The 13,207-nt window shown below is 47.7% G+C and overlaps 1 protein-coding gene across 1 annotated transcript in view; it reads left to right on the forward strand.

The window, feature by feature from the left end:
- Window positions 1–13,207, forward strand: part of LOC101522091 (aldehyde oxidase 2) — a 75,525-nt gene that overhangs the window by 1,680 nt on the left and 60,638 nt on the right. Inside the window, exons 2-9 of the mRNA XM_058664805.1 lie at window positions 1,061–1,115; window positions 2,494–2,593; window positions 3,885–3,993; window positions 5,645–5,771; window positions 8,273–8,334; window positions 8,904–8,993; window positions 10,643–10,720; window positions 12,562–12,706. Of these exons, the coding sequence (XP_058520788.1) occupies window positions 1,061–1,115; window positions 2,494–2,593; window positions 3,885–3,993; window positions 5,645–5,771; window positions 8,273–8,334; window positions 8,904–8,993; window positions 10,643–10,720; window positions 12,562–12,706 (766 nt within the window). The remainder of the gene's footprint in view (window positions 1–1,060; window positions 1,116–2,493; window positions 2,594–3,884; window positions 3,994–5,644; window positions 5,772–8,272; window positions 8,335–8,903; window positions 8,994–10,642; window positions 10,721–12,561; window positions 12,707–13,207) is intronic.

Here is a 13,207-nt window from a genome sequence, read left to right on the forward strand (position 1 = left end):
TGGCCTGGGAAAGCAGTCGAGGATGGCCCAAAGCTTCGGAACCCTGCACCCGCATGGGAGACCTGGAAGAGGTTCCAGGTTCCCGGCTTTGGATCGGTGCAGCACCGGCCGTTGCTGCTTACTTGTGGAGTGAATCATCGGACGGAAGATCTTCCTCTCTGTTACTCCTCCTCTCTGTATATCTGACTTTGTAATAAAATAAATAAATCTGAAAAAAAAAAAGATCTACAGAAATGTATGTTTTCCTTGCGGCACCAAAGCAAGTGTACACCACTCACAGTCCACCCCACCTTTCTTCCCGCTAATGTATACGTGGGTTACAGGTGTTTGCACAACACCCAAGACAAAGTCAAAGGAAATATCTGGGGCAAGCAAATAAAAAAGAGGCACCAAAGAAGTTCCTTCATGGCATCTAGATGGTAAATCCTCTATATGCCAAAGTTGGAAGGAGGGCAGGATTCTCCTGCCCTGACGAGAGCCACCCTGGGTATGAGATGAAATACTAAACGTTTTGCTATAGGGCCAGACTTCCAATGAAGGGTTTGGCAGGTTCCAGGGCCTTCCACAATGACTGAGGCTTTCCCTTTACCCTCCTCTGCCACCCAAATCCATAAAATCCCTGATGCTATCTAGTGTACACCCCACCAGGTATTTCTCAGAAATTCCAGAAACTGCCCACCTGGTTTTTGTCCCTACAAGACCCTGCACTGTACATGCACACACCCACACATGCAAAGTCCCTGCTAGATGTGAAACATTTCTAGAGTACCACAGCCTGAATAAGATGAGTCTGCAAAGGTACACAGTGGGCAGAGATGAAGAACACAGCTTCTAGGGGCCTCTTGACATTGCAACCATTCCCACACACAGAGAGCAGGGTGTCACACTTGCTTTGCAGGGCATCTGTCCTGGAAATACATGTGAAAGCGGCTTGACAAAAGCTAAACCAGATAGGCCAATACTAAACCAGATAGGCCAATACTAAACCAGATAGGCCCCAACAGACCTTCTGTTGTGGATTCAATCCCCATAACCGTTTTCTCTTCTCATTCCCATGCAGGTGAAAGAGAGGAATGCTGACCCTGAAGTGACACTGCTGACCTTCCTACGGAAGAACTGGATCCTTTGAAACAATGTCTCGGTTATGTCTGTTTGCCTTAAACCTTAAGTTTAAGGTTTGCTCTCAGAGGGCAAACTCATCAAATTTCCATCTAAACAGTCAGCCCCCTTGGCCCTCACTCTCTATTTGTTTTTTGGCCATGGTTTTAAAGCTATTAGGCTAATTGGCCTGTTTGGGAGAGGATGAAGTTTCCCCTGAGTTTATTATATCCGATTTAATAGCATGAAATAGAAGCTAAGCTTTTTAGTTTGGAGCTAATTATTCCCGTATGGGATTTCCAGGTCTCTCAAAGGCACTTATGTAACAGCAGCTGAAGTTGTATGTGCCAGGCCCTTCACAACACCAAATACCACAGATTCGGTGAGAGCATGTGGCCTTGGAGATTTTGCACCCTTGCATCTGATCTCATATCTGATTTTCCCCATCCTTGCAAGGACTGTAACTTAGATCTACATCAGAGCAAACATGCTCTCCGGGGTAAATCCAAGAACAAAAATATTGCAGAGCTTAAAAATAATGAAATCAGCCTCTGAACAGATTTCATATAAAAGCCTACATGACTTTGAATTACCTAGCAATGTTTGAGAATTAGGAAATGGCATATTTTTTAAAGTCAGTGTTTGTCAACTTCTCATGACAAATGGGGCGCGCCCACTGCTGGCAGGCCATGGCCTTGCTGAAAGCTGAGTGGGGACTGTCCTTGGCCCCCTGCACAGAAGTTCTCCAGGCACACTCAGCCCACCCTAGTCATCAGCATGAGCCCTCTGAGTTGCACTTGATTTAATTAAGATGAGCAAATCCTAGGATTAAAAAAAAAAGACAGGAAAACCCAACGGACAGTGCCAATAGAGGTAGCAATTCAGAAGTGTTTTTAGCAGTCTAATTAATCACATCCAATCCCACAAATAGCATGACAATGCATCAAAATTGGGGAGAAGGATGAATAAAAAGGCGCTAGGGCTGAGCCTGGATTTGAAATCAGAGGTGAACAAATTGAGAGCAGAGAAATGCTCAGGGTGGAATCTGAAAATACGAGATTCCTGTAAAGACTCACTTGCAAATGCCAGGATCCATTACTGGGCAAACTGGTAATCTGTAGAGTAGCTAAGTCGCATGATGGAAAGCAGAAGAAAACATAGAAGAGCACCCTATAAGGAAACAGAATTTTCAGAGCTTTTTTATATGTAAGATACCTGTAATAAGCCTGTGAAAACAGAGTATCACTCCTCTCTGTTTGCAATGTCAGCATCACACACTAATGGAGAGGTAGGCTGATAACTGCCCACACCTGCTCCTTGCCACTCCACCACCAGCCACACCCCGGGGATGTCCTGCTGTCCACCTTGGGTTGTCTTCCTTGACCACCTCCCTTCCAGTGCGTCTCACAGGCACCAAGTATGCCTGCGGAACAGGAGGTTGTGGTGCCTGCACTGTGATGGTGTCGGAGCACGACCCCATAGCCAAGAAGATAAGGTATTCTGTCAGAAGTCCATGGCGGTCTCTTCTTCACCTTGCTTGCAGGCTCAACTCACAGTTAAGAAAGATGTTGAAACTTTTTCCACCTTCTCCATCTTAGTGCCCTCTGGAAACTCCTGACATTTGACATATAATGGCAACAAGATCCTGAAGCTCCCAAGGCCTGTCTAGGCATCCTGGGTCAAGAAACTGCAACATTTTACAGAGGAGGAAATAGACTCAAAGGGATGAGGCAATGTGTTTGTAGTCGTGTAATTAGTCACTGTACAAGAGCTTTAATTCCCATTTGTTTTTCTGGCTCTAAAACAAATTCCAAACCTGAAGAGCAAGCATCTACGCCATGGTTTTGCCTTTCAGTTAGGAGCCAGATGCCAGACCTTGGACTTCCCCTAAATGCAATAACCCAAAAATTCCAGAGGTGGCCTAAGAGGCCAGCACCATGGCATCTAGGCTAAGCAGCTACTGATGATGCCAGTGTCCTGCAAGAGCAATGATTTGAGTCCCAGCTACTCCATTTCTGGTCCAGCTCCCTGCTAATGAGCCTGGAAAAGAACTACACTATGGCCCAAGTGCTTGGAGCCTCTGCACCCACATGGGAATCCCAGATAGAGTGTCAGGCTCACCATTTCAGACTGGCCCAACTCCAGTGGCTAGAAGATTTCTCTCTCTCTCTCTCTCTCTCTCTCTCTCTCTCCTCCTACCCTCCCTCCCTCTCTCTCCCCCCCCCTCTATCCCCCCCCTCTCTCCCCTTCTCTTTCTCTCTCTTTCCCTCTCTCCCTCCCTCTCCTTCTTCCTCTCCCTCTCTTATCTCTCTCTCTCCGTGTGTGTGTCACTCTGCCTTTCATATAAATAGATAAACATTTTAAGGAAGAGTGAGAGGTGGGTTGAGAATGCAGGTCATCTAATTGTTGTCCTGAATTCAGAGAGCTTAAAATTTCAAGCAAAAGTTCCATGTGTGTTAACAAATATAAAATACACCAACCTGCCTTATGCTTGTTACAATGCCAGTATCACATTCCCAGGCCCAGTCGGATGGGTACATTTCCATTGTTCCTGAGCAAGTGGGCTTGAACATTTTCCAGAGGTTCATTATATTCACTAGAGCAGTCCCCATCCTTCCCCTCCCCATCCCACCTCCAGCTCCCCATGTCCTCAGCCAAGGGATGGCCGGGGAGGCTTTCTCATGCCCTTCCTGGCTCCAGTACAGGGCAGGACTGTGCTGCCCCACTCAAGCACAGGGCAGGACTGTGCTGCTCCCTTCATTTCCCCTTGTGTTTCTCCTACAAAGGCATGTCTCTGTCACTGCCTGCCTGGTGCCCATCTGTTCTCTACATGGAGCTGCTGTCACCACCGTGGAAGGTGTGGGAAGCATCAAGACACGAATTCACCCCATCCAGGTAAAAGCACATTCCCCTTGGCTTACTTCTGTATCTTCTTACCAAATGTTGCATAACTCGCTGACTGAGCTTTTTAGGTTGTGGTCAGGTACATGGAAGCTTTGGATGCATGTTGTTCAGACGCAGGGTATATGTTAAATAACTTCAATGAAAGCTGGAAAACCATCCACTCTTCATTAGGTGACCATGTTTTTTTTCTTTTTCTACTTGAACAATAAGCAGAATTTTCAAAATTTTAATGCCACTTGGACTATGATCCAGAGTAGACATGACATAAAGGAAATTACACAAGGAATAAAACATCTCCAAAGATGTAAACGATGTTAAGGAGATAAAATATAGGATTATTCCCTGTGGCACAGAGGACTGGGGGAATGAGTGGGATCCAAAACTGAGCAAGAGGATAATGGCTTCTCCATATACCCTGGAGCCACATGGCTTGCACTGGCAGAGAACACATTGATTCCCTTGTCACTGTCATGGGGGTTCACAGAGTCAATAGGCCAACCCTACCTCCTAGGTAGGAGAGGCCCTGGGGGTGTCTGGCTTTAACCCTGGCAGCCCCAGTGAGGTCAGCCAGTGCAAAGGAGCCAGCAATGTCTGCCAGCATTGGGACAGGATGCTCCCAGAAGAATGAGAGATCTAGGATCTTACTGCATTAGAAAATCTAGAACAGGGCTTCCCCATAGTTGGTGTGCCTGTGACTCACCGAGGAGCTTGTTACTGGCACAGATCCTGACTCAGGATGTCTGGAGCAGGAGCAATGGTTTTGCTCTTCCTAGAGTTCCCAGGCGGAACCAACACCACTGGCCCACAGGCTACGCTTGGAGCAGCAAGGATCCAGGAATCTAGGATGCAGACCAAAACACTGGACCTGGAAAAGCAGAGCTGCCTCAGAACCAACAAAGAAGACACTAAAGTGAGAGCAGTGAAAGCCTCCAAGTTAATAATAGCCTAGAAAGGAGCGGGGACAGCTTCGTAACCAGAACTATGCAAGATGTGCAGGTGTTCAAGAAAACTGGTCATCTTAACTCCAAGTTTACTTGAGAGGCAGAAAGAGAAAGAGAGAGATTCCATTAACTGCTACACTCCCCAAATGCCAACAGTGACCAGGGTGAGGGGGTCAGTGCAAGCTGAAGCCAGGAGCCAGAAATGTAATCCACATCTATCAGGTGGGTGTCAAGGATCCAAGTACCTCAGCCACCATCACTGCTTTCCAGGGTCTTCAATTCCAGGGAGCTGAAGTCAGGAACCACAGCAAGGAATTGAACCCAGATACTCCAATGTAGGATCCAGGCATCCTAACTGGAGTCTAGGTTAAATACCTACTTCAAGGAAATCGCTTTGGGAATATCCACACATACCATTTCTTGCTATGGGATTGGAGACTGCACATCACTAACTCTCTGTTAGAAGGGTTTGAGCACTTGACCTTGGGAAGTGATTCCCAAGTGATGCTCTATGGCTGCAGGGCTACTTCCTCCAGGGGCAGCCGAGGAAAAGGGACCCTGCCAGATGCTGATTAAAGGTACAGGATATGTTTGCTAACAGTGGGTTCTACCGTGACAAAGGACACACAGGCTGCAACCCTGGTGACAGTTGGCAGCAGCAGCAGCAAGGTATGGCCCGAACCATTCATGTGTCCTTCCAGGAAAGGATTGCCAAAAGCCACGGGACCCAGTGTGGCTTCTGCACACCTGGGATGGTGATGTCCCTTTATACACTGCTCAGGAACCACCCGGAGCCCTCCGAGGAGCAGCTCGTGGAAGCCCTGGGAGGTAGGTAGGACCCAAGGCCAAGCAGGAAGTGTGTCTCCAGCTGCCCCTTTCCACCAACAATGTCATCCAAGGCCCATGCAGTTCCCTGCTTCAGCTGTGGCTCAAGCAGAGACCATCCACCTGGAAGCAGGGAAGAATGTCAAGCCGTTCCCTGCCAGCCAGAGCACAGACTTGAAGAGACGTGCACAGCATTAGCACTGGGAAGGATTAGCAGGTGGACAATACCGCCCACCTGACACCTCAGTGCTCCATCCAGTTACTTGCTTGCCTGCCTCATCAAGGGCCTGAATTAGTTGCACAAGGCTTCCTGTCAGTACCACAGACTGGCTGACTCACAACAGAACTGAGTTTCCTCATAGATTTGGAGACCAAGTCTGACATCCACATGCCAGTAAGGCCATGCTGTCTCTGCTAGCTCCAGGGCGGACCCTTCTTAATCTCTCCTGGGCAGATTCCAGAGGATAGCAGGGGTCCTTGGTGTGCCTGATTTGTAGATGTGTCACGCTAATCTGTGACTCCAAATGGCAGTTTCCCCCTGGATATTTATGTCCAAATTTCCCTCTTATTTTTTTAAAAGATTTATTTTTTTATTTGAAAGGCAGAGTCACAGAGAGAGTGAGACACACACACACACACACACACACACAGATTGAACTTCCATCCTCTGGTTCACTCTCCTAATGGCCACAATTGCCAGGGCTGGACCAGGCCAAAACAAGGAGTCTAGATCTCCATCCTGGTCTCCCCAAAAAATGTAGGGGCCCAAGCACTTTGGCCATTGTCTGCTGCTTTCCCAGGCACATTAGCAGGGAACTGGATTGGATGTGGAACAGGTAGGTCACAAACCAACACCCACGTGGCATGCTGGCATTGCAGGTGACAGCTTTACCCACTGTACCTCAACACTGGCCACAAGTTTCCCTTTTCTTATGAGAACATCAGTCATGGGATTCAGGCCTATCTCTTAATCCTATATAACCTTGTCTTAACTTGAATAGATCTTAAGAGACCCTTTTTTCAAACAAAGCTGTGCTCACATGTTCACATATCTTTTTTTAAGATTTATTTATTTTTATTGGAAAGGCAGATATACAGATAGAAGGAGAGACAGAGAGGAAGATCTTCCATCTGATGGTTCACTCCCCAAGCAGCCACAATGGATGAAGCTGAGCCAATCCAAAGCCAGGAGCCTGGAGCTTGTTCCAGATCTCCCACAGGGGTGCAGGGTCCATTTCCCCAGCCCACAAGCAAGTTGCTGGATGAGAGGTGGGGCCGCCACTTCCCATTAGATTAGAACCAGCGCCCATATGGGATCATAGTGTGTTCAAGGCGAAGATTTTGGCCGTTAGGCTATCACGCCGAGCCCTCACATGTCTTTTGAGGAGTCAGAATTCAACACAAAGCAGGGTCCTTAAACTTTACAAGGCGTTTAAGCTACTAAAGAGTACTTCATAAATATACCCCTTCTGCAGGATCAAAATTATCATCCAAGTCATCTGATAGACACAGTCTTAGACCAAGGATTGAGCCTATCAATCTGCTGAGTACTCACTTGCTCTCTCTCTCTTCCTCCCTCTACCCTCCCCCTGCTCTAATACAGAAAAAAGAAACCTGTTTAAATCACTTAAAGTCCCCCATTTCCTTGGGTTTTCCTCCCGTCTAAGGGCCCTTGACAGTTGCTTATGCCTTAAAGCCTGGTCAGGCTTGACCCCTCTCACCAGACATTCAGCGGATTCCAACAGCTGACCCCTTCACTAGCTCAGCCTTCTTCCTGCTCTGGGTGATGCACCTCAGACCAGGTTCCCCTCAACCCCCACATGATTCCTCATCTGCCCTGAGACCCCAATATGCCCCTCCCCTGTTCTCCACCAATCCAGAGCTTGCTCATTCTTCAGGTTGCTACTTCTTCCTGAAACATTCTGTTCTGCGCTGACCCTCCTCCATCCCCACCCCTGAGATCTTCATCCTTGGAAGGTTCTCAAACTGCACCATGCCATACACTGATGCACAGACCTCCCACATGCAGATGCCTGGGCCCACTCCCAGACATTCTAATGCTGGTGTGTGGAACAAGGACGAAGTACCCATGTTTTTATAAATACTCTCAGAAGATCTGGATGGAACGACCCAAAGAGCACCACTGACAAACATCTGAGCACAACACTTGTGTAGTGCTTTGGAAATCGCTCAGTTTTCTGTTTTAGGACCCCCACTGTTTTACATCATGTCTGAAACAGAGTTGCTGTCGATAGCGACACATTGAGAGAATGAATTAATACATAAAGGAAAGTAAGCTCCCAGCTGGTATGTCATTTTCTTTAGGATGGAGAATAAAGCTTAGACTTGAGGTAGGGGGAGGCTAATATTCCCAATGGAGGGGGAAGGCATTCAACAGCTTGTTAGATACTAACATCTTTCAAAGTAAAGACTGAGTCTATTTCAAGTTTTTCAGGAAGCTGGTAAAACCACAGCTCCTGACAGCACGTCTCTGTTTGGATTAGGTAATCTGTGCCGCTGCACCGGGTACCGGCCAATTCTCGAGAGTGGGAAGACCTTCTGCACGGTGAGTGGGTGACCGCAGGCCATCCCGCAGAGCAAGTGTGACAGGGAAAGCCACAGGAGCCTGAGAGCCCCAGAATGGAAGTAACACAAAGTGCTCAAAATACAGAAGAGGGCCCAAGTGAGTTCACCAACTCCCTGGGATCTACCAGTTAAAGACCAGGTGACTAATGATTCCACCTTTGAGGTCCAGGCAAAACTGCAGGAGTAAGTCAAGTGATCTAACCAGACACCAGAGGCTGTTCTTACTGAGTTAAGCCAGGCCTCTGGTCAGGAAAGCTAAGTGGACTCAGGCAAAGCCAAGGAGGCAAGAAAAGGAGGTAGACTGATGAGGCGAGGCTGGTCCCAGCTGCAGCCCAGCTGGGAAGGTGTGAGTAGAGGAAGTGGAATACAGAAATCACTCTACACAACAGAGCATAGAGGGTGGTTTCCTCTAACAAGGTCAAAAAAAAAAGACTGTTTCTGTTTCCAAAATTGTTCAAAATGTCTAAATGATATTGCCAAACCTTTCAGAACACAAAGCCTTCTACCTTTAAGAAGATGTTTCTAATCTAAGACCTTACACCCTCTTAGGGGTCAAATGGTTGTCAGCAGGAAAAGCCAGGGAAATGCTGCCTGGATAAGGGAGAAACTGATTCCTCAGCCCTGGACAGCAAGAACCACGTGAGTTCTGTTGTGAGTTTCATCCCTTGCTGTGAGCCCTGCACCTGCTGGCCCCATGCTGAATGGTGCTTATCTGTTTGCATGCTCACTCTCCACTTATAGCTGCCCAAATGTGTGTATGTGAGTGTATGTGTGAAGTCTTGATATTAACACATTTAGAGGAACTTTCCATTTCTCTCCTTCACTCCTTATGCTGACTTAGCGTTAATTCCCAGCTCCAGTGGTATTTCTAGACTGCAGTTACAACACATCCTCACCCTCAGGGACTTTTTAAACTTTAAGCACCAACTACCACAGAAATGGAACACACTAGATGTGGACCTGTAATGCCTCATTTGTGATCCTCCTACGCACCTTCCCAAGGAACAGCCAGATTTCCTTCTGGAAACTGGGAAAACCTTGAAGAGAGAGAGAGAAGGGGGTGGGTAGGACAAGGGTCAAGCCATTTCATCTAACGATTGCAGTCACCTTTCAAGTCTCCATGAATTTCATTTCTTCTTTAGAAAGGTTCGGGTTTACAGTGGGAAGCTCAGAGGTGATGGTGCGACCCAGGGCTGTCACCTCTGCCTTCACACAGCCTCTTCTCCAAAGACCCAACTCCACCCCAGTATCCTATGATTCAGTCCCGGTTCTCCCTACTTCTTCAGGGATGTTTTCTGGCAGTAAGTGTCTTCTGAAGCTAACACATATCTGATTCAGTCAAGACTACAGTTTGAATTTTTTTTACTGCACTTTAGTTCCTTCTAAATACAGAGGAGGTCATCGTTCATGCTCTATACCATTATTGTGAAGATTAAATTGTTGACACATATCAAAATGCTTGGAAAGCACTCAATGTTAACTATTAAGGTCAGACTCTGTGTGTGTGTGTGTGTGTGTGTGTGTGTGTGTGTGCGTGTGTGTGTGTGTGCGTGCATGTGTGGAATTCTTTATATTTCAAATGTATGACTTCTCAGAGCCTTGAGTACTTTCCATCCTGACAGCACAAGACAGAAAAGTAGCTAGAACACAGTGGTGAAGATTTACCACACTTTCTCTTTGTAAGGTTTATTCATTCATTTACCTGTTTATCTGAAAGGGAGGAAGGAAGCTAGAGATGATAGGGTGGAAAGGATAGAGCAAGCTTTTCCCTCTGTAGGCTTATTCCCCCAATAGCTGCTTCCAATACCACATTTGGGTCAGGTGGAAGCCAGGAGCCAGGGATTCCATCCAGGTCTGCCCTCACTGAGTGACAAGGGCCCCAGTACTTGGGCCATCATCTGCTGCCTCTCGGGCACATTAGTAGGAAGATTTCCTAGAAGTGGGACAGCCAGGACTTGGACACAGCCACATTGCAAGCGGCAGCTTATCCTGCTGTGCCACAATGCCAGCACTCTCCAAACTTAGTCTTTAAAATTTTTTCCAACAGTAGTGTTCCCCAGTATGCTTTTGGGAGCATGTCACAGAATACTCATTCCTCTAATCACATTAGTGTAAATCAGTGTCTCTCTTACAAGAAGATTCGTATTTCAAATTATTTGGTTTGAACAATTTCCCTGCTTGGAGAGACTTATTGCTGCATTCATTTTGCCTAATTGCTATGAAGAATTGCAATGCTGATTCCAATTGAGTTGGGCTGACAGGGCCATCTGTTTCTTTGCTTTATAAAGATGTGCACCAAGTTATTTTCGAAGGAGTTCCTGCCTTTGGATCCGACCCAGGAGCTCATCTTCCCCCCAGAACTCTTGGTAAGATGAGTTGATATGCTCACAAGCTTGGTTTTATAAAAGTACCAATTTCCTTCCTATGAAATCACTACACTGTGGAATAGTGTCGTCAGATCATTAATGCCCACTTCCTTCCCAATTCACAGAGCCCCAATTGACCCTGTGGACACAGGTGGGCCTGGACTGGGACTGCTCTCATCCCTCTCCTCGTGGCCGCCCAGGCTGTGTCCCTGCCAACTGTCCAGGTGGCACAGCACTGCTACACTTCTGCTGGGCCCATGTAGCATCTTTAAGGTGCCACGACTACAGCCCTTCCCCACCCTTCCTTCTAGCAACAGCTCATCTTTCTTCTTGACCATTTTATTAGAAAAGCAGATTTACAGAGAAGAGAGAAAAATATCTTCCATCTGCCGGTTCACTTCCCAAATGGCTGCATGGCCAGAGCTGGGCCAGTCTGGAGCCAGGAGCTTCCTTTGGGCCTCTCATGTGGCTGCAGGGTTTTGAGGACTTGAGCCATCCTCAGCTGCTTTCCCAAACCACAAGTAGGAAACTGGATCAGAAATGGAGCAGCCAGGACATGAACTAGCACCCCTACAGGATGCTGTGGCTTGCAGGCAAAGGACTAGCCAGCTTTCCATTTCTGAAAGGGTTCTGGTGTGTTCATTCATTTGTTCAACACATACTGATACATGCAGCACCCTGCCAGGGGTGGAATGTGCAAGAGGGAGCAAAGCTGACAGGAGAACCGCCCTTGAGCAGCTTGGAATCTTGTGCCAGAGCTAGACAACCAGCAGAATAACAGCTGAAAGTTACAGGATGCTGCTAGCCAGGGGAAAGCACTGAGGGTGAACAGAAAAGGCGGGTGCGCTGCAAGCAGTCGCCATTTTCAGTATCTCGGCTAGAGAAGACCTCCGAGAACATTGCCATTTGGGGAAGATCTGGAAGGCAGGAAGGTGGAGGCAAACGTAGAGGTGTGTCGGCAGAGGCACTCTAACCGGCATGCCCAGTGGGTGCCAAGGTCCTCAGGGCAGACGAACTCCGAGGGGAGGCCAACTTGGAGGGCCACCACAAACACGGCGAGTGCCAGGAGCTCTGGACTCAGCTGTCTGCCTGCCAACCAGACGCTAGCCAGGAGGTTGGACAGAGAAGGGGTGTGTCCGCCATTGTCCTGCTGTTTACCAGGGAAGGGTGGGGAACATCCTGGGACATGGAGAGGGTGGGACCAGGCTGCCAGGAGAGGGATAGGAGAGATAGTGAGAAGCAGTGGATTCTGGGTATGTTTTGGAAGAAAATCCAAGCCGATTGGCTGATGGGTGTGAAGAGGGTGTGAGAGAGGAGGAGGTAAGATTGATCCTAGCGTTTGCACAACTGAAGTGTGGCCTGGCCACTTATGAGTAGGGAATTTTTTTCCTTTGGGAGAACCTGTTTAGGAGAGATTTGCAAGGGATTAGATGTGAGGCACTCCATTTTCAGTTAATTGAATGAGTGGTACCTGTCATGTATCTGGGGGAAACATTGAATACTCATTCCACTATAGGTTTGGTTGGCTTGAAGGCACTAAGTTAGGAACAATAGTGTGATTATGCTTGATTTTTAAAGCACAAGACTCAATTACACTGACTTCTTCCAAGAGTCAATGATAGGTGTCAGCTTGTATTATTACATGTCCCCCAAAAGCAATCTAAGTAGAGAAATTCAAAAATTCGCTGGTGGATGCAGTGAGTTGCTTTGGCAGCAAGTGGACCCCAGAACACCTGAGAGGTTCCAGAGAGGTTCCAGGGGAACGTACCTCTTCCTGGGTTCCTGAACAGCCCTGGAAGACAGGTGTGCAAGGACCACACAGGTTTGCCTCTCACCCCTAGAGGATGGCGGAGAACCCAGAGAAACAAACGCTGACCTTCTGCGGAGAGCGAGTGACCTGGATCTCCCCAGGGACCCTCCCGGCACTCCTGGAGCTGAAAGTGAGCCACCCCGAAGCCCCTGTCATCTTGGGCAACACCTCACTGGGTGAGTGACCGCAGGGGTCCCCATTCCACCACCAGCGCCCAGCTCAACTTCCTGTGCTCCACTCCTTTCCTGGTCTACAAAAGCTACTTTTTCTGGATGAACCCTGCATCCTTTCTAATAAATCCTGCCTCCACAGTTAGATGTGAGTACGCCCCAGGAGTGCAAGACTCACCATCTTAGAATAGAGGGTGGGGTGCTAGAGGGCTTCATGAAGTCACCTTGACCTTTTTGGCTCTTATTCGACACTATGGAGACACAGCAGAAGTCTATAACATCTGAAGGGTCGTATGAACAAACTGCACACTCAGTTACCCCAAACACCCCCTTTTGAACCCCTAGCCCAAGCTACATTTCCTCCCTTTTCCTTGCCTCTTGAAGGTGCTCATTAGCCACAGCTTCACATTGGCTAACCTCTTCTTTGTTTTTATCATGTTACCACCTATGTCAGAGTCCCTAGACAGACTGCCACTTAGTTTTGGAAATGCTTGATCTTCATAAAAG

The sequence above is a fragment of the Ochotona princeps genome, chromosome 5 (genome assembly GCF_030435755.1).
Source record: "Ochotona princeps isolate mOchPri1 chromosome 5, mOchPri1.hap1, whole genome shotgun sequence".
Classification (NCBI taxonomy): Eukaryota; Metazoa; Chordata; class Mammalia; order Lagomorpha; family Ochotonidae; genus Ochotona; species Ochotona princeps.